The sequence below is a fragment of the Suricata suricatta genome, chromosome X (genome assembly GCF_006229205.1).
Source record: "Suricata suricatta isolate VVHF042 chromosome X, meerkat_22Aug2017_6uvM2_HiC, whole genome shotgun sequence".
NCBI classification, from domain to species: Eukaryota; Metazoa; Chordata; class Mammalia; order Carnivora; family Herpestidae; genus Suricata; species Suricata suricatta.
This window is the reverse complement of record NC_043717.1, coordinates 86,201,401-86,223,078: the sequence shown is the minus strand read 5'-3', so window position 1 is coordinate 86,223,078 and position 21,678 is coordinate 86,201,401. Positions and strand designations below refer to the sequence as shown.

The 21,678-nt window shown below is 38.1% G+C and overlaps 1 protein-coding gene and 1 pseudogene across 4 annotated transcripts in view; one reads left to right on the top strand and one right to left on the bottom strand.

The window, feature by feature from the left end:
• XIAP (X-linked inhibitor of apoptosis) overlaps positions 1 to 21,678 on the bottom strand; it is a 47,229-nt gene that overhangs the window by 7,902 nt on the left and 17,649 nt on the right. For all 4 annotated transcript variants that reach the window (XM_029929508.1, XM_029929512.1, XM_029929510.1 and 1 more), the window contains 4 exons: positions 7,502 to 8,404; positions 6,327 to 6,426; positions 5,237 to 5,315; positions 4,538 to 4,580 (listed from right to left, as the gene is read on the bottom strand). In XM_029929508.1, coding sequence (XP_029785368.1) covers positions 4,538 to 4,580; positions 5,237 to 5,315; positions 6,327 to 6,426; positions 7,502 to 8,372 — 1,093 coding nt within the window. In that variant the 5' untranslated portion in view covers positions 8,373 to 8,404. The remainder of the gene's footprint in view (positions 1 to 4,537; positions 4,581 to 5,236; positions 5,316 to 6,326; positions 6,427 to 7,501; positions 8,405 to 21,678) is intronic.
• LOC115283490 lies at positions 12,423 to 16,207 on the top strand (annotated as a pseudogene).

The window sequence follows — 21,678 nt, the reverse complement described above, 5'->3', positions numbered from 1 at the left end:
ATGTAGGGAACTGCTAAAAAGACTTAAACCCTCTGATTAATCAATTCTACTCTTGAGTATTAAAAATAACTACAAAGGTCCACCAAAGACATGCACAAGAATATTCACAGCAGTGTCATTTATAACAGCCTAAAACTGGAAACAACTCAAATGCCTATCATCAGGTGAATGGATAAGCAAATTGTGGCATATTCAAACTACACAGCAAGAAAGAAAAACCAACTACTGCCACAGACAATATGGGCAAATCTCACAGGTAAGATGAAAAAAAACATAATCATAATGATGAACTAATAACAAAAGAATACAATGTATGATTACATTTACAAGATATTCAAATCTACCCTATAGTAACAGAAGTCAGAACATAACTTGTGCGGTGGATATTGATTGGGAAGGGCCTGAAGGAGTTTTGGGCATGGTAGAAATGCTCTATTATCTTGATCTGGCTGAGGACTACACAGATACGTGCATGTTAAAATTCACTGAGGTAAATACTTAAGATTGGTCTATTTTAAGCATTTTATTGCATGCATATTATACTTCAACAAATGTTTTTAATTTTTAAGTTTTTTTAAAGTTTATTTATCTATATTGATAGCAAGCACATGTGCAAGTGTGCAGCGTAGAGGCAGAGAGAGAGGGAGACAGAATCCCAAGTAGGCTCTGCGCTGTCAGCACAGAGCCTGAGACAGGACTCAAACCCACCAACAGTGAGATGATGACCCAAGTCGAAATCAAGAGTCAGATACTCAACCAACTCAGCCACACAGGCGCCCCTCAATAAATGTTTTTTAAAAAGAGGAGCTGGAGAAGGATTTGATTATAAGAACGATTATATGGTAAGTAACAAAAGAAGTAGAAAAGTAACTTAAGATTTGTTTGATAAAATTCTGTCAGGAGGTTATAATGCAGATAAAAGACCATTTATGAGACTACTAAAGCATCTGAATGAGAAATAAGGGCAGAAACTACGGCAGAATCACTGGATTTTAGACAATATTAAAAAGGTTGAATTCATCAGACTTGGTGGTTAATTAAATGTAGAGGGATTAAGGAAAGCAAAGAGCTTAAAATGACTCAAATTACTGGGTGACTCTGAACTGTGGAACTATTAACCAACTTGGGGGGGGAAGAGCAGGACTGGATTCAGTCAGAGTGGTTTTTAGAAATGCTGAATTTGAGCTGCTTTTGAGATTTTTAAGTGGAGATATCCAGAGGTCAGCTGGACATGGCTCCTTCCTGCTTCTACCGATTTTTTTTTCTTCAGCTTGTTTTGTTGCCTCCTCCTGCTCACCTGATTAGACACTGGTGGTTCCCTTCCCATTCCCTCATTGATGCCCCATTTTTAACAATCCCTCTGGATGCTTCCCCCACCACAATTTTACCCTTAGTTATGTGAGTTCCAGGTTTTAATATTCATCTACTTGGGATATGCTGTAGGTATCTCAAGGTCACCTTACCAAAAACTAAAAGCAGAGGCAAGAGAATATGAAAAATAATTAAAAGGATCCCCACCTTACACATATTAAAAGTTAACTCAAAATGGATCAAAGACCTGAATGGAAGAGCTAAAACTATAAAATTCTTTCTGTTTTTTTAACAAAAATTTCTTTTTACTGTTTTTTTTTTTTTTTTTATGAGAGAGAGAGATTGACAACACGAGCAGGGAAGGGGCAGTGAGAAAGGAAGACAGAATTTGAAGCAGGCTCCGGGCTCTGAGCAGTCAGCACAGAGCCTGATGTGGGCTCGAACCTACAAACCACAAGATCATGACCTGAACCGAAATCAGATGTTTTTTACCTAAGCCACCCAGGCACCCCGAAAACCATAAAGTCTTAAAAGAAAACATAGATGACCTTGGATTAGGCAATGGTTTCTTAGATATAACACTAAAAGCATAAGCAACAAAAAAATTCATAAATTGGATTTTATTACAATTCAAAATGTATACGCTTCAAAAGACATGAACTAGAAAGTGAAAAAAGAACCCACAGAATAAGCAAAAATATCTCTAAATCATATATCTGACAAGGGGACTTATATACAGCAAATTAGAATATGTAAAGATTTTTACAACTCAATAACAAAAAGATAAATATGACAACTTAACAAATGGGCAAAGGCAATGAACAGACATTTCTTCAAAGAAAACATACAAGAGGCACCTGGGTGGCTCAGTCAGTTGAGCATCTGACTTCAGCTCAGGTCATGATCTCACGGTTCGTGGGTTCGAGCCACGCGTCGGGCTCTGTGCTGACAGCTGGCTCAGAGCCTGGAGCCTGCGGCAGATTCTGTGTCTCTTTCTCTCTCTGCCCCTCCCCTGTTCACACTCTCTCTCTGTCTCTCAAAAATAAATAAAATGTAAAAAAAAACCAAAGAATACAAATGGCCAATAGGCGCATGAAAGGATGCCCAACCTCATCAGCCATCAGGGAAATGCAAATCAAAGCCACAATAAGATAGCACTTCACAAACCCACGAGGATGGCTGTAACAAAAAGACACACAGTATCAAGTGTTAACAAGGATACAGAGAAACAAACTGGAACGCTTATACTGTGCCAGTGGGAATGTAAAATGGTGCAGCCACCTTGGAAAAGTGGCTGTTTATCAAAAGGTCAAATGCAGAGTTACTACATGACCCAGCAATTTCCATTCCTAAACATATACTCCAGAGAATTCAAAACTCTATTTCCACATACAAATTTGCACACAGATGTTCATAGCAGCATCAGCATCATTCTTAAAAGCCAAGGAGTGGAAATCCAAATGTCTACCAACTGATGAATGGGTACACATTCATAGTATTATCCATACAGAGGAATATTTTTCCACCATAAAAAAAGGAAGTACTCATATAGGAGTGCCACAGTGTGGATGAACCTCAAAGCCATATAATATGATTCCACTCATATGAAATGTCCAGGGTAGGTAAATCCAGAGAGACAAGAAGTAAATTAGTAGTTGTTTGGGTCTGAAGGTGAAGGGGCCACAAAGGGGAGTGACTGCTAATGGTAAAGGGTTTCTTTCTGGGGTTATGATAATGTTCTGCAGCAATTAAGAAGTCATGATGGTTCCACAACCTTGTGAATATACTAAAAACTACTAAAGTATACAGTTTAAAAGGGTGAAATTTTTGCTATATGAATTACATTTCAATTTAAAAACATTAATCCTAAACCAGAGCATAAGTCTCATTAGTCATAAAAAAACATAGTATGCGTTTTAAGAGTGATTATCATCAAGAAATACAGAATCTTTGTTTCTGGATAATTTGAAAAATACAGGCTCGAATAAATGATTTCTTAAACTTTATTTTTATGTTCACTAAAACACCTGTATCAAACATTATCAAAATGGCTCTCCTTCTTAAGCATATTTATGAGTATAGTTTTCTCTTGCCTTGTAACCTTTAACACACTGGATGATGCTTTAAGGAGTGGGGAATCAGCATACATTCTCAGTTAAACTTTCTACAACGCTTGAAACATGCCCCCTAAGTTGAGAATGAGATCTACAGTGTGATGTAGGTTTCAGAAGACCTCGTTTACCGTCCTAGTTCCACTGATGATTTGTAAAGTAATTGTGGGCAGGACACTTAACCTCTTGACTTTGTTTCTTCATCTGAAAAGTGGGGATAACAATATCATCTTTTCTTCTATAGTATCTTTCTGGTTTTTAAAGATGCTTACGATGAGTAAATAATCTTTGAGGTAAGAACCTCTACCTCTATATAAGGTAAGAGGAGATAAACGGAACCGTGCCCCTCTGTGAAGGAACTGGGGAAGGCATAAGACAGCATGGGATAAGGAAGCAGGTAGGGCCGATCGTGGGGATGGCACATCAGCAGAGCACGGGATTCATGATCCTGGTGAACTAAAGCAGCACCAGGTACAAAATTACACCTAACTCTTCCTTGCAGGATTGTAACAGAAATGGCAATGCACAGTCTATAGCTGCTTCTCCTGAACTTGGAAAAGCTAAGGATCCAACTTCCATAAAAATGTTCTTTAAAGTTTTATTTTTAATTTTTAGTATAATTAATATAAAATATATAATTATATAATTTATGATTTAGTATAATTTTTAATTTTCCAGTATAATTAATGTAGTGTTATATTAATCACATGAATGTTCTTAATATATAAATATCTGACTTAAGTTTATAGGCACTTCACTAATTCTTAATTTATAGCAATTTCATCTCAAATAAACACACCTTGATCACCTTGGGAAAAAAAGCTTATATTTCCACCCTCTAAATAACAACTATAATAAATTGGCAATGATGGGGTTCCTGAGTGGCTCAGTTAAGTGTCCGACTTTAGCTCAGGTCATGATTTGAGATTCATGAGTTCAAGCCCTGCATTGAGCTCTACATTGATGCTCAGAGTCTAGAGCCTGCTTTGAATTCTGTGTCTCCCTCTCTCTCTCTGCGCTTCACCCACCCTCGCTCGCTCTCTCTCTCTCAAAAGTAAACATTAAAAAAATAAATTGGCAATGAAATTAAAAGTATATTTAATAAGCATATTTACCAATTCTTTTGGTTAAGGATGGTATTTTTTCAGCAGTTCTCACCTAAAATAGAAATAGGAATTTTAAGTTAGAATTCTTTTTGTTAGAGGCAATTACCTCAATTTGAAAAGTTACATTAATCATGAATTTATAAATTGGCTTTATTCCAATGTTCGCCAGAGATATAAGCTGATAAAGCTAGAAGTTAAAAGATCATTTAACCCAATCCATTCCTTTTACAGACAAGAAGCTGAGACTCAGGAACATTAAACAACTTGGCAGAGGCAACAGAGTTCATGGTGGAGCCATGGTGGCAACTCTGGCCCCCCATCCTAGTCCATGGCCGTTCCCTCATGGTGCAATACCATGGCCACTCTGGGCCACACCATCAATTTAGACACCTTTTTGAGATTTACAATATTGTCTATGAAAAGTTTAAAACTATTTATGAGTATAAAACACATTACATAAAAGTCTAATTTCAGAAAGCTGAGGGATTAGGTATTTTAGTGCTTACAGTGATAGTTAAATCAGCTCATGGGGAGTCTCATCACAAATCGGCTTCAGAGTAAGAATAACAAGCATTCTTCAAATCTCCCCTTTAAAGATCACCATACACTACTAATTTAAAATACTGTACTGTGAATTTCACACAAGAAATCATTGCAAAAGAAATTACATAATATTTTAAATTATATATTCTACAATATATGACTTACCAGAGAGTCCTCAAGTGAATGGGTTAAATGAATATTGGTTACATATTCTTGTCCCTTCTCTTCTAACAGAAATTTACACCTAAACAATTAAAAGAAGGTTACATTTTGGTAGCTGATAAATTAAAGTAGAAGTAAAGATATAATCTCCATTATCTTAATTCCACTAACTTGCTTTTGGTATTTCTAAGAAGTGGCAAAATAAAATGTAATAAAATGTTATTCTCTATCAACTGTCATTTTAAGGTTAAAAAATGTATTCCCTTTGTTATGCTATTTTGCTAATCTTAGGCAAAAAATATCACCTATTTAATTATCACCTTAACATTAAAAATTTTTTTTTCAGACAGTTAATCTGAAATTTTATTTAGAGGATTAACCAACTATACATTTTGAAGGAATTCTTTAGGCTTTTAACCTTTCCTTCTAAGGCTTTTTAAGGTTAAGATTTATTTTCAAACAACTGCTCTGAAGTTCCACGTTGTACTATACTGCAGGCCAAAAATTCACATCATTTATATATGTGTGTACTTTATTTTTAAAGAAGATGGCAAAGAGATATTTAGTGCATGTTGCTATCATTCTAAGATGCCATTGATTTTAAGAAGCATGATTATTTTAAGTACCATCACTGCCAATTCAATTATGACCCACCACCAGATGTGTCCTCATTTCCGAAATCTGCAAACGTGAACAACTGTGTCTTAGAATCACTGAGACAGAGTAACGTCGGCTACAGGAGGTGATGGGTTCTTAAGGAAGCTCCTTGACAGCAAGGGCTCTCTTGTGCCCATCATGAATAGAGCATACCTCCAACAACATCAAAAGTATGTATTTGTAATCTGGCGTTTACAAATAGAATCATTTGAATGACAGAGACACAATATACAAGCAATGAATGCTTTCTTTGGTCACCAGAGAAGGCTTAGGACTTTTTTCCCCCTATTAAGTAGGTGACCCCATTTTTATAAAACTGGTGTGAATTTCAAGCCATGGTGAGGGCAAAAATAGTTGAGGTGAAAAGTTATTCAAGATTTTCCCACTGGAAAGTGTCTATCTTGCCTGTTCCTGAATAACCATTTAAATACCTTACCCTGGATACCACTTAGCATGTTGTTCCCAAGGGTCTTCACTGGGCTTCCAATCAGTTAGCCCTCCTCCGCAGTGAAAGCATTTTACTTTGTCACCTTCGCCTAAGAAAAGACACAGGTAAAACTACATGTGTTTCTGCAATTAAAAGCTTAGCAAAAATTCTCCTTTTAACTCTATGAAATTAACCATTTCTAAATACATGAAAATCTCATGGCTTCAAAGAAGACATTCGAATTCACATTTAAGTAACAGACATGATTGAGGAGGAAATATACACTAAATTCACTGAATTAATCTGAGGTATTTTACAGAAGACAAAAATAAAACTGCCCAATTTTTATGTGAAAAATTACAATTGTTACCTTCTAACATGTCATTTGAGGCCATCCAGAGTACACTTCTTCAAACTGATTCTTTAACAATAAAGCTCAGCATAATGAAATTACAAAGTAAGTTTCTCTATGGGTTATACCTACAGGACACTAAAGAAACCTTCATGATTTCTATAGAATACTATGTAAATAAAATATTGAAATAACTGATATTTTGTATTTTGGCACTGTTAAATCCTAAAATAAATGGGTCAGATATATAATGGTCTAACTTTTGAATATTCCTGGAAGGAATATCACACTAATGGCCTTTCCTGACAAGTTTACAAGAGTCCATTTGAGAAGTGCTTATTTGAAGCAGTAAGGCATCATACAGGGCAGCTTTCAAATAGATAGCCTATATATAAAAGGCAGATACCAATTTTAATATCAGCCACACTAAACTCTCTAGTGTTAACTCTTTTTATGAGGTGTAGAAAGAATGCATGTAATATATGTACTGAGCACATAGAGTAGGTGCTCGATAAATTACAGTTAGCATTGCTGTCAGACCCATTCTTCTATCAGGGATATCTATCATCTTTTGCAGGTCATCCTTCTCCAAAAAACAATCACATAAAGGGAAAGCGAACTCACAATATGGTGGTCTCTTTCACATAAATGTAGTGCTTACATTGCAGATTCAACATAAGGGTTCGCAGATTTAATACTAATATAAACCATCATGCCAGCCTACACCTAAATATTTACCAGTTCAGGGGGCTACAACAATCAATTTCCTTCTTTTGGAGACCTGAGACAGTTGGAAAGTTATTTAACAGCCCAGTTTTATAATAACGTTTACCTAAAGCATAAAATCCAGCTCTTGCAAGCTGCTCCTTGTTAACGGAGTACATCCACGTCCCAAAAGTGATGATCCGTGCTTCATAATCTGCCATGGCTGGATTTCTTGGAGCATTTGTTGAATTTGGGAAATTCCTATCAGAACTCACATCAGATTCGCTTCGAACATTAATATTCCGGCCCAAAACAAAGAAGCAATTAGGAAAGTGTCGCCTGTGTTCTGACCATGCACGATCACAAGGTTCCCAATTTTTCAGTTTTCCACCACAGCAAAAGCACTGTACTTGATCATCAATACCTGTGTAGTAGAGTCCAGCGCTAGCTAACTCTCTTGGGGTCAGGTGGGCATAGTCTGGCCAGTTCTGAAATGACTTTAATCTGGCTTCTTCACTATACATGGCAGGGTTCCTCGGGTATATGGTATCTGATATATCTACAACCTGTCCAGTTCTCAAAAGATAGTCTGCGTGGGTCTCAGATGGCCTGTCTACAACAAAGTGACTTCTGCTTCCCAGATAGCTTTCAGCTTTATACTGACCATTTTGGATACCAGGATTTGTTGGTTGCGCGACATTATTTTCAAAATAAAAGCCATTGATAAACCTGCAATTTGGGGATACCTTCCGGTGTCTTCCAACGGCAGAGTCTCCGTACTGCCATCTATCTACTGCTGCGCGGCAGCTGAAGCAGCGCACGGTGTCTCCTTCACCAGTATACAGAAAACCAGCTCGTGCGAGCGTTGATGCCGAAACAGGACTATTACTTGGAAAATTAGCAAAAGTCTTTAATCTATTAAACTCTTCTACAAATTCATCCTTATTGAGATCTGCAGGTACACAAGGTTTAGAGGCTTCAAAACTGTTAAAAGTCATCTTCTTTTGAAAATAGGACTTGTCCACCTTTCCTAAAAAGAGAACATTACATTAAGAAATCCACAATGTAAGACACAGGGAATATAATTTTGATATTAGAAGCTAACAAATTATCTACTGATGACATAAAAGTAATTACACAATCTCTAAGAAACATTCTGATTCTAAATATTAGAGTTCTACGTTACCACATGATTCAAGTTACAAAGTAAAAACCAGCATTTTTTGTTTTTTACAGGAAAGTAATATTTAAGTGGGTAGAAAATAACTATTTATTTTTAATTGCTTATTTTACATAAATATGGAAACTATGTGATGCAGAATATATTAAAATTATTAACCATGTAAAACCATTAATTAGGAAAAACATAAAAGCATAAAATATGCAGATTCTTAAAGTCCCTGCATAATTGTTATAATGGATCATTATATATTCACGGCATCAAAGTTCAGTTTTTACAATTAAAAATCCCTGTATGTTCAGAATGTTAATGAATTACCTTTTAATATTTCTTTACTTCCCTGCTGGGCAAAAGATATTTGAGTTTTATTCACAATTTTGGCTCCAATATGTCCTTTAGGAGCATCACATGTTTCTAGGGGCACCTGGGTCGTTCAGTCAGTTGGGCGTCTGACTTCAGCTCAGGTCATGATCTTGTGGTTCATGAGTTTGAGCCCCACCCACATCAGTCTCTGTGCTTACAGCTCCTGCTTTGGATTCTGTGTCTCCCTCGCTCTCTGACCCTCCCCTGCTCATGCTCGCTCTCTCTCTCCCTCTCAAAAATAAAACATTAAAAAATATCAAATGTTTCTGATTTTCATGCATATGAAAATGGACTCTTGTAGTCCATTTTTTTTTGTCGGAACTGGATCATTTCAGATGCATGTATTACTGCCCTCTAGAAGGTAGCTCAGGAGAGATTCTAAGTATGTGTAGACCTTAATTGCAATTACTTTTGCTACCAAATTGCTGGTCAAGAAACAATCTGTTCAAATGGAAGAGGAGTACTAGTGTAGCCTCATTAAAGTTGCCAAATTATAGCCATGTAATATTTAGCCCAGAAAAAAATTCTAAAAGGGACTAGCTGGGTTATGAGAAGGGTAGCCAAATAATTTATCCTCCAAACCTGGACACTCTGAAACTGAAAAAAGATGTTCCTAAAAATTACACCGGGACAACAGGCATAAATCAGGGCTGCCCCAGGCAACCCTGGTTCTTTAGAATCTCACACTGTTTCTAATACTGCGCTAAGTATATGCTTGGCAAAAAAATAAAAATTAAAATTAAAAAAAAGAACAGACAGTAATTTTTTCCTTATGTTTATTTGAGAAAGAGTAAGAGAGCAGATGCGTGCAAGGGTGGGGGCGAAGAGAGAAGGACAGAGAGGAAGAATCCTATGCAGGCTCCATGCTGTCGGCACAGAGCCCAAGGTGGGGCTCAAACTCACAGAACCATAGGATCATGACCTGAGCCAAAATCAAGGGTCAAACATTTAACTGACTGAGCCACCCAGGTGCCCTGGGACACAGTAATTCTGTCTCTACTACGTATGTACATTAATTGATTTCTTGGGAAGAATGAAAAGCCCTGGTATTATGTGTCTTGGAACATCATTTCAGAGTCATGTTCAACACAAGGCTTCCGTCTTGCAGGCTGGCAATAAACTTCAGTCTCTCTTGGCCTTGTCAATTTACATGGGGTGCCTGGGTGGCTCAGTCGGTTGACCAGCTGGCTTCAGCTCAGGTCATGATCTTGCGGTTCATGGGTTCGAGCCCCACATCGGGCTCTGTGCTGACAGCTAGCTCAGAGCCTGGAGCCTGCTTCGGATTCTGTGTCTCCCTCTCTCTCTGACCCTCCACGGCTCGCACTGTCTCTCCCTGTCTCTCAAAAATAAATTTTAAAAAATTTACAATGATATTAACTCCTATATACTGCAAGAGCTCAGATATATCTACAAGAACAATTTTTAAGATAGTCTCCATGATTTTTCATTGTTTCCCAGATGTCTGAAAACATTTTGACACTAGCTTTAAGACCCTTGTTGAATCAGAATAAACTGGATGACAAAAATGAAGATTCAAAGAAACTAAAGCTGGATGACAGGCTGAGATGAAATTTTATAGGGATATTAAACATTACATTCTGACTTTAAAAATCTGTTGCACAACTAAATGAAAATGGAAACTTGGTTTGGAAAGAAGTCATGTGAAGGCAACCCTCTAGATTAAAATCTTGGGATTTTAGTTAATTAAAACTTAATTTTGAGGGGCGCCTGGTTAGCTCAGTCAGTACAGCATGTGACTCGATCTCAGGGTTGTGAGTTCAAGCCCCATGGTGGGCACAGAGCTTATGTCAGAAAAACAAATCCATTATATGAGCTAATATTACACGGCTGATAAAAAAAAACAACAACAACAACAAACTTAAAGCAACTCCAGGCTGCATTAATGTCCAGAAATGCAACTCCAATACAAGGATGAACAGTTACAACAATCGATAGCAGTACAGAATGGATTGGGTTGCCTCGTAGATTTCTCCCATCACTGGAAGGCACACCCACAGGGATTAGGAGGCAGAATAAAACACTTCTAAATCTATAATGACCCTGAAGAGTTAATGCTCAATATAATGCAGAACATATGAAAATTCTCTTCTCTGAAGTGGTAAGTTTTATTTCTCAGGCCAATCAAAATAAACAGAAATGTGAAATCAAGGATCTATTCTCATTTCCGGATAGTGGATATTTTATATGGTTCAAGTAGTCACCCCATTTCAGATAATATTAGATAAAACTCCATTGTTCAATACTAGCAGGAGAATCTCTATTTGAAGCTTTCAAGTGGAGACCTCATCTTCCCAGGGGTTATTTCCATGCTAATAGTTTAGATTTCACTGTTTTGAAAAGCAGATATTTATTCAGAAGCACCCATTTGAACACTACATATACATTATTAGAGTGCAAGCTTTTGTTGCAGAGTGAGAAACCAGAATTACTAGAGGGGTTAAGAGTGAAAGGGAGAAAAATGATTGACAAAAGACAGAAGCCTTGTGTTTGGAGGACGGCACCAAATGAAATGGTGGAGAAAGGATTTTTTTTTCAAGATGGATTTAAGTGAAATGAAGCGGGGAGAGATGATATTTAGAAAATAAGTACAGATGGAACACAGGAATTGTGAATAGAAAAGAAAACGAGGTATGAATATTGGAGAAGGGTGACAAAAAGCCTTTGGATGTAAAAAGGTCTTATTACAATAAAGTATGTGGAGATAATTTAAGGCTTCTTTGTGAAAGTGCTCAGGCTTTATATTAGGTAAGCAGAAAGGTAAGAAGGCACAGAGAGAATGATGTCAAAGAAAGCTTTGACATTAAACATCCTAGGCAGTAAGTAATCTTGAGGGGAATGGTGGTTGGGGAAAATGGTACTATGGAAGCCAACACTGGTACAAAAAGAATCAGCAAGCAGTGGTACATATATACGAGAATGCCATGAAAGATTTCAAGGCAGTTAAGACGTTGTGTTTAAAATATACACACACCAAAAATGTACATGGGGGCACCTGGGTGGCTCAATTGGTTGAGTGTCTGACTCCTGATTTTGACTTAGGTCATGATCTCACAGATCATGGGTTCAAGCCCTACATTGGGTTCTGCACTGTCGGTGCAGAGCATGATTTAGGATTCGCTCTTTCTCCCTCTCTCTCTGTCTCTCTCGCTCTCAAAAATTAACATTTTCAAAAAATACACAGGGGCACCTGGGTGGCTCAGTCAGTTAAGCGTACAACTTCGGCTCAAGTCACAATCTCATGGTTTATGAGTTCAAGCCCTGTGTCGGGCTCTGTGCTGAAAGCTCAGAGCCTAGAGCCTGCTTCAGATTCTGTGTCTCCCTCTCTCTCTGCCCCTCCCTTGCTCGTGGTAGGTCTCTCTCTCTCAAAAATAAATAACAAGCATTAAAATAAAATAATAAAAATGCACATACATACATATATGTGTACATACACATATATATATACACACACAACACACATATATTTAGCCTAGTCAACCGGGCAATGACAGCCGTGAACAGGTGCCAACGCGAGACTGATTGCTAATCAAGCGATAATGTGAGAATGCAGGAGTTAGAGAGAAAAACATACATGTAAGACCCACCTATCAGTATCTGCACATTTCTCCAGGTTCTATTAAAGTTGTCAAGTATATAGAATGGCTAATTTAATGGGGAAAAGGTCATAAAATAAGATGTATATTAAACTGCCACTGTGTGAATTCATACATTCACGGATAAGATTTGTAAGGAAATTTTTTAAAGTAAAACTACTCCCAACGTCTCAGGATCAAGGGTCGCATGCTCCATCAACTCAGCCAGCCAGACACACCCCTCTTTTTTTTTACTGTAAGGTAATTTGTAAATTATGTTAAGGTGGCAAGAGTACAGGTGATCTTACTCGCCAAAATGTCTTTTTCTTCCCCCCAAATATCTTTAATAATATTTTCACCTACAGAAGCGCTTGGGTGGCTCAGTCAGTTAAGCGTCTGACTTTAGCTTGACCTCAGTTTGTGAGTCTGAGCCCGTGTCAGGCTCTGTGCTGACAGTGCAGAGCCTGCTTGGAATTCTCTCTCTGCCTCTACCCCACTTGCGTGCTCTATCTCTCAAAAATAAACAAACAAACTTAAAAAAAAATAGGGGAGCATCAGTTAAAGTGTCTGACTTCGGCTCAGTCCACGATCTCACAAAGCCGCATCAGGCTCTGTGCTGACAGCTCAGAGCCTGGAGCCTACTTCAGATTCTGTGTCTACCTCTCCCTCTCTGGCCCTACTCGCCCTCTGTGTGTCTTTCTCTCAAAAATAAAATAAACATTAAAAAAAGGTTTTTTTCATAAAATAAAATAATAAAAAATATATTTTCACCTACAGTTTCTGAGGTTGACGCCACTGGCCTGGGTCAGGAGCCCAGTCATGGAGGAGGTAGATGAAAGTGAGAAGTAGATTGGCTCATTGCCCCCAACCTCCTCCACAGGAGCCCTGCAGCCACCAAACCAGAGAGGAGGGCAGGAACTGTGCCTCTCTACTCACTGCCCTGTGGAGACCAGCATCAAGACCGAAGCCTCCCCGTAGGTATACTTGGTGGGTTGTGGCTTCCTGGGCTGCAGCTGTGCGTACACATACACCTACCCGGCCCTCCAGAGAGGCTAGCCCAGCATCTAGGATGACCATGATTGCCAGGTCATCTGGGGTTGAAGAAGTTTCTTAATGTATTTCATATTCTCACTAGAAAGAGCCAAAACTTAGACATTTAAAAGTGTTTTATACATGACTACAGCATGTTCAGAGAACACAACGAATCTAAACACACATTTTTCAATAAGAACACTGAATGTAAGGGGCGCCTGGGTGGCTCAGTCGGTTAGGCCTCCAACTTCAGTTCAGGTCAGATCTCACGTTTGTGGGTTCGAGCCCAGCATCGAGCCCTGTGCTGACAGCTAGCTCAGAGCCTGGAGCCTGCTTCTGGTTCTGTGTCTCCTTCTCTCTCTGCCCCTCCCCCTCTCATGCTCTGTCTCTCTGTGTATCAAAAATAAATAAAACATTGAAAAAAATTTAAAAAAAAAGAACACTGAATGTAAATGGACTAAATACTCCAATCAAACGACGCAGGGTAGCAAAATGGATCCAAAACCAAAATCCATCTATTTGCTGTCTACAAGAAATTCCTTTTAGACCTGAAGACACCTTCAGTTTAAAAGTAAGGGGATGGAGAAATATCTATCATGCGACTCATGCGACTGGATGCCAAAAGAAAGCTGGAGTAGCCATACGTATATCAGACAAACTGGACTTTAAAGTAAAGGCAGTAACAAAAGATGAAGAAGGACATTATATATATAATAATTACAGAGTCTCTCCATCAGGAAGAGTTAACAATTATAAACATCTATGCGCCAAATTCAGGAGCACCCAGATACGTTAAACAACTAATCACAAACAGAAACAATCTTATCGATAAGAATGTGCTAATTGGAGGGGACTTTAATATTCCACTTACAACACGGGATAGGTCATCCAGACAGAAAATCACTAAAGAAACAATGCACCTGAATAGCACACTGGAACAGATGGAATTAATAGATATATTTAGAACTGCATCCTGAAGCTAGGGAATTCACTTTCTTCTCGAGTGCACATGGCACATTCTCCAAGATTGATCACATACTGGGGCATAAAGCAGCCCTCCATAAATACAAACAAATTGAGATCATACCATGCACACTTTCAGATCACAATGCTAGGAAAACTTGAAATCAACCACAGGGAAAAGTCTGGAAAACCTCCAAAAATGTGGAGGTTAAAAACCATCCTACTGAAAACCGATTGGGTGAATTAGGCAATTAGTGAGGAAATAAAAAAATATATGGAAACAAATGAAAACAAAAATACAACAATCCAAACTCTCTGGGACGCAGCAAAGGCAGTCCTAAGAGGAAAGTTTATTGCAATCCAGGCCTATTTCAACAAACTAGAAAAAGTGCAAACTCAAGATCTAACAGAGCATCTACTGGAACTAGAAAGGGAGCAGCAAGAGCACCTCAAACCCAGCAGAAGAAGAGAAATAATAAAGATGAGGGCAGAAATAAACAGTAGAGAATCAAAAAAGCAGTTGAAAAAAACCAATGAAACCAAGAGTTGATTTTCTGAAAAAATAAACAAAATTGATAAATCTCTAGTAAGGCTCCTCAGAAAGAAAAGAGAGAGCACCCAAACAGACAAAATCATGAATAAAAATGGATCTATTACAACTGATCCCTCAGAAATACAAGCAATCATCAGAGATTACTATGAAAAATTATATGCCAAGAAACTGGACAACCTAGAAGAAATGGACAAATTCCTAAACGCACATGCACTACCAAAATTCAAACGGGAAGAGATAGAAAGTCTGAGCAGACCCGTAACCAGTGAAGAAATCGAGTCAGTTATCAAAAATCTCCCAACGAATAAGAGCCCAGGGCTGGATGGATTCCCAGGGGAGTTCTACCAGACATTTAAAGCAGAGTTCACACCCAGCCTTCTCAAGTTATTCCAAAAAATAAAAATGGAAGGAAGATTTCCGGACTCATTCTACAGCCTGTTCATAAGATACCTAATGTTGACAATTTACTAGGCTATGCAGACATACAGGGAGACTTATTACCTATAAATAATGATAATTATCACAAAGGTGTTTCAACAGACAACCCACTGCTTAGGATTCTTAAAGAAGTAGACAATAGTGCCTTTGGTACAGACATACTAACAAAGAAGGAAAATGTTTTAGTCAATGCACTGTGTTCTATCAACCACAGAAAACAGCCACATCCAGTTATGGGTATGCCCTAAGACTTTAGACCTGCGTCTTCTATTATAGACATTGACATTCTCCCAGAATATACATCCGCATACAATATGCATCATTGGGTTAGTTTATCTTTACAAGCGCAACACTGAACATTCTCTAGGACTCCATATACAGGATGGTTCAGAAAACCCAAGGGAAATACCACATGGCTCAGTGAAGTCCCAAGGATCTTTATATCCTGGCTGGTTCTAGGAGGTCTGGTTCACGGTACAGGGCTACTGGCTGTTAATGAAGTTTTATAAGTTAACAGCATAGACGTTTCAGGGAAGAGTTTGATCAAGTAATAGACACGATGACTGCAAATAGTTGCAACCTCATCATAACAGCAGGAGAAACCAGAATAATGTTAGGAACAGTAGGACTTCTGGCAGTTCTAGCAAATTTACTGAGAACAGCTTTCCTGCTGTCAACAGCAAATTCAACCAAATATTGACCAAAGGATGAAGAAAGTGATGAAGATAACATTATTAGTAAAGATAATGGGGGTGCCTGGGTGGCTCAGTTGGTTAAGCATCCATCTTCGGCTCTGGTCATAATCTCACAGTTCGTGGGTTCGAGCCCCACATCAGGCTCTGTGCTGACAGCTAGCTCAGAGCCTGAAGCCTGTCTTCAGATTCTGTGTCTTCCTCTCTCTGACCCTCCCCTGCTTACGCAGTCTCTCTTTCTCCCTCAAAAATAAATAAAACATTTAAAAATCAAAAAATTTTAAAAATTTAAAAAATAAATGCTAGTTTGGTAATTGTTAGTATAACCTTTGGAACATCAGAGGTGATTTTTAGGCTAAAACAAAGGGACCCTTGCTAATAACATTACATGCTTTTTATATGGAAAACTGGATGTTACATTTTCAGAACTAGGCAAGAGGACTAAACTAAAGCACTTCTATTTGAAGCAGTTAAATATTTAACTTGTTACAAAGATTCCAGTTTATTTTTCTTTCAATTACATTGTTTCAATTCTAATGTGAAGTCTTCTCTCTTATCTCTTTTGATACTCTGAGGACCTCAGTTGTTATGTTCACAATATTTTATTTCTTAATGTTGCTCTTCTGTTGCTAATTGTTACAAATTATCTTCTGAAATGCATTTTTTTCTAACTTCTAAGATATCAAACCAGTCGGCTGTTTTTATGAGCCAATTACCTTCTTTCCATATTGTAAGGCACTGAAGCTATGTTCCTGAAGTATGAAGTAATGTGACACTTTCTTAACACTGAGGTATATCCATCTTATAGTTTATTTATTTATAAACTAATTCCAAATAGGTATAACCACACTGACTCTGGTAATATAGAAGACTCTAATTCTTCATTTCCTCTCATTGCAAAACATTTCTTTTGTTTTGTCTGCATATATATGTGTGCGTGCATGTGTGCGCACGCGCTTTTGAACTCTTTTAGTGTATTCAAGTAGTATGAATTGTTTTGAACATAAAATACACATAGATAAAAGATTTTTATACAGAGGACAGACTTGTGGACTTTTTATACAGATTTTGGATCTTTTCAGTGGGATTGTTCCAAGAGCACTGGCTACACTTTGGGAGAAAGTTGCGGTATATATCATGGACAGGTAGAGTTTATCCATATTATTTTCATTAGGCTATTTATTTCTTGCACATCCACTTAGAACAGTTAAGAGTAAGGCTGCCAGCTTTTATTCTTTTCCTGAATTCTTTGGTATTTATCATTGTACAATGTGTACAAGCACTATAATATGCATGTATATAGAAATTAAGAATGTTATGAAGTACATTTGTTCCCTATACTTTATGAATAATTCCTCCAAAAGCTATTTATTATTTTTTTTAATTAAGTAATCTCTGTGCCCGATATGGGGCTTGAACTCATGACCTCGAGATCCAGAGAGTCACGTGCTCTACTGACTGAGCCAACCAGGAGCCCCTATTAAATAATTTTATGGTAGGGCTACTATGGATGCCTTTAGCACTTGTGTGCTATTAAAACAACGGAAGAATCAAATGACTCCCTTCTGAAGGACAGATTCTCTAAATGGTAAAAATAAATAAATAAATAAAATAAAAAAAATTTAAAAAATGAAGAAGAAGAAGAAGAAGAAGAAGAGGAGGAGGAGGAGGAGGAGGAGGAGGAAATAATAAAGTCCTGATTAACTAGGGTAAAAAACCTCTGCTAAAGCAGTAGGAAAAAAAAAAGCCCATGCAGAAAAGTATTTTTTTGTGAGATTTAATATCAGAACACGACTTACAAATGTAATATTAAACTTTCTTTTTTTGTTTTTTATTAAAAATGTTTTTAGGTTTATTTTTAATGTTTATTTACTTATTTTGATAGAGAGAGAACTCAATGAGGGGGTGAGGGTCAGAGAGAGAGAGAGACGCAAGCAAGAATCCCAAGCAGGCTCTGCACGGCCAGCACAGAGCCCAAAGTGGGGCTTGATCTCACGAATCCATGAGACCATGACCTGAGCCAAAATCAAGAGTAGGACACTTAATCAACTGAGCCACTCACAAGCTCCTAAGTATTAAGCTTGCTACTGCCTTACTTGAAATAAAAATTAACAGTACTTTAAGAAAAATTTTTTAATGTCTTTTATTTCTGAGAAACAGAGAGAGACAGTGTGAGCAGGGGAAGGGCAGAAAGAGAGGGAGACACAGAATCCAAAGACAGGCTCCAGGGCTCTGAGCTAGCTGTCAGCACAGAGCCTGATGCAGGGCTCGAACCCATGAACCATGAGATCATGACCTTAGTCAAAGCCAGACGCTCAACCCACTGAGCCACCCACACGCCCCAATAGTACTTTTTTAAAAAATCTGTTTGGGGGATACCTGGGTGGCTCAATCCATTAAGCATCCATCTCTTGATTTCTGCCTAGGTCATGATTTCACAAGTTCATGGGAATGAACCCTTTGTTGGACTCTGTGCTGACAGTGCAGACAGAGCCTGCTTGGGATTCTCACTCTCCCTTTCTCTCAGCCCCTCCCTACTCATGCTCTCTCACTCTCTCAAAATAAAGGTTAAAAAAAAAAAGTTGTTTGATAGTCAATTATTAGTGCTTAGGCAATTTTTAAAAAATGTACTCCATAATATCATGACTTTCAGTTGTCATAGCATCTCAGAAAATGTAAGCAAGCAGTTTCATATGCGTACCAGACACTGACGAAAGTAATTTTGACTCCACACAAATTTATTTAAGATGGCTAACTAGGAAATGGTCTCTGATGACTGAAAATTAACTAATATAAATATCCATTAAAATTTTTTGTTAGTTTTAATTTTATTTTAGAGAGAGAGAGAAAGAGTGAGAGCAGGGGAGAGGGGCAGAAAGAGAGAGAGAAAGATAGAATCCCAAGAAGGCTCCACACTCAGCATGGAGCCCAACACAGAGCTCAATCTCACAACCCCTGGATCATGACCTGAGCCGAAACCAGAGTTAAGGACACTTAACTGACTGAGCCACTCGCTAGAAAAATTTTTAAGTCAAAATAGTCTGAATAACAAATCAATATTGTTAACAAATAAGTAGCGAAACCTTTCATGGTTTTATTTTTGTTTTTCCCAAGCTCATAGATCTCTACAATCTAACCTATGTTTCACTCTTCGGTCTCTGGAAGAAATTTATCCAATCACTACTGGCTCACTTAATGAACTACAACTTCTTAGCATTATTCCTGCAACCAAGGGCTTTGTTAACTTCTCATCATGAAAAAGCATTTAAGTAACTATATTGACATGGCACAGTACAAAGGGAGGTGAGTGACTCTTGGCAGTTTAATTGTGCCCCCACAAAAGATATCTTTAAGTCCTAACCACTGGTTATGAATGTGAAGTATTTGGTAATAGGGCCTCTGCAGATGTAATCAAGTTAAGATAAGGTCATTAAAGTGGGCCCTCATCCAATATAACTGAAGTCATTTTAAGAAAGGAAGAAACATGGCCACAGAGGCACACAGGGAAGATGGCCACGTGAAGATGTCTGAGACAGACTGGAGTGATAATGCACCTATAAGCCAAGGAACACCAAGGATGAGTGGCAACTCCAAAAGCTACAAGAAAGGCATGGAACAAATTCTTCCTGGAGAACATGGCCCTGCCAACACCCTCATTTCCAACTTCTAGCCTCCAGAACTGTGAGAAAATAAATTTCTCCTGTTTTAAACCACTCAGTTTGTGGTGCCTTGTTATGGCAGCCCTAACAAAAGCTAATACAATGATGTTAAAAATATGACAAGAATTATGTAAGCAATATAATCCTATTAGCTCCCACTGCAGTGGGATCATGCTGAAACACATTATGTAATTAAATAAAGGCGTATGTTTAAAACTCAGAATATGTATGTTTTTAGAATCTCATCTATGACATTTTTACTGATTCTTCCACTCAAAATCCCAGGATGATTACTCTTTGTGCCACCACTATACCCTCTACATAATTTGCTGATGACCTAAGTTGTACTAGAACAGGATTTAGTAATTTCTTTCTTTCTTTCTTTTTTATTTTTTAATGTTTATTTATTCTTGAGAAAGAGAGACAGAGACAGAGCATGAGCAGGGAAGGGGCAGAGAGAAAGAGGGGGATACAGAATCCGAAGCAGGCTCCAGGCTCTGAGTGGTCAGCACAGTGCCCGATGTGGGGCTTGAACCCACGAACTGTGAGATCATGACCCAAGCCAAAGTTGGGTGCTTATCCAGCTGAGCCACCCAGGTGCCCCAAGATTTAGTAATTTCTGCATATTTGTCCAACCTTTAAAAATAAAGTTTATTTATTTATTTTGAGAGAGAGTGAGAGCAAGAGAGGGGCAGAGGAGAGAGGATCCAAAGCAGGCTCTGCGTCGCCAGTAAAAGGAGCACATGAATCATGATCTCTGGGCATGGGTTCAAGTCCCACCTTCAGTGGAGAGATTATTTAAATAAAAACTTTTAAAAACCCACATTTCAAAAATATAGGATTCACGAAAATTTTCATAGTAACACAATCAAAATTTTATATGTGCTAACCATAAGACATCATCATAATTTTAAATTTATTTTGAGATTTTTTTTCTCATTACAAGCAGAAACATTACAATTTTTTCTCATCACTTGCTTCTCCCCCTATAGAAGATCCACCATAGAGATCTTTTGAAATAAGCAACATTCTCCCTGACTCAACTGAGGTCAATCCATCTTTTAATTACCTTAAGTATTAGCCAGTTATTTCTGTGTTTAGAGTTAGCATTTTGACTTACAAAGTTGTAGTATTTATGTAAACGTATTATAATATTAAGAAGCTGAGGGGCACCTGGGTGGCTCAGTCAGTTAAGTGTGTGACTCTTTGATGTGGGCTCAGGTCATGATCTCACGGTTCATGTGATCAAGTCCTATGTCAGGCTCTGCAGGAGCCTACCTGGGATTCTCTCTCTCCTCAAATCTCTGCCTTTCCCTGCTTGCACTCATTCTCTCTCTCTCTTTCAAAATAAACAAAAACAATTTTTTTAAAAGGTGATTTTTTTTTTAATTTGAGAGACAGAGAGAGAGACACCATGAGCAGGGGGAAAGGGGCAGAGGAGGAGAGGGAGAGGAAGAAGGGGAGGAAGAGAGGGAATACAGGGAGGGAGGGAGGGAGAGCGAGAATAAATGGACGAATCTCAAGCACGCTCCATGCTCAGCACGGAGCCCAAGGCAGAGCTTGAGTCCATGACCGTGGGATTATGATGTGAGCCAAAATCAAGAGTCAGATGTTCAACTGACAGAGCCACCCAGGTGCCCCAAGAGGCTGAATTTTAAAAAATGATACACCCTAAACAAAGAGGATATATCATTTTTAAAGTTCACCTTTTGTCCTATATTTACATAAAAATTCAAATTTCATATTTTGCATTTAGAGTAGTGAGGTTCAGATCTGTGCTGATAGCTCAGAGCCTGAGCCTGCTTCAGATTCTGTGTCTTCCTCTCTGTCA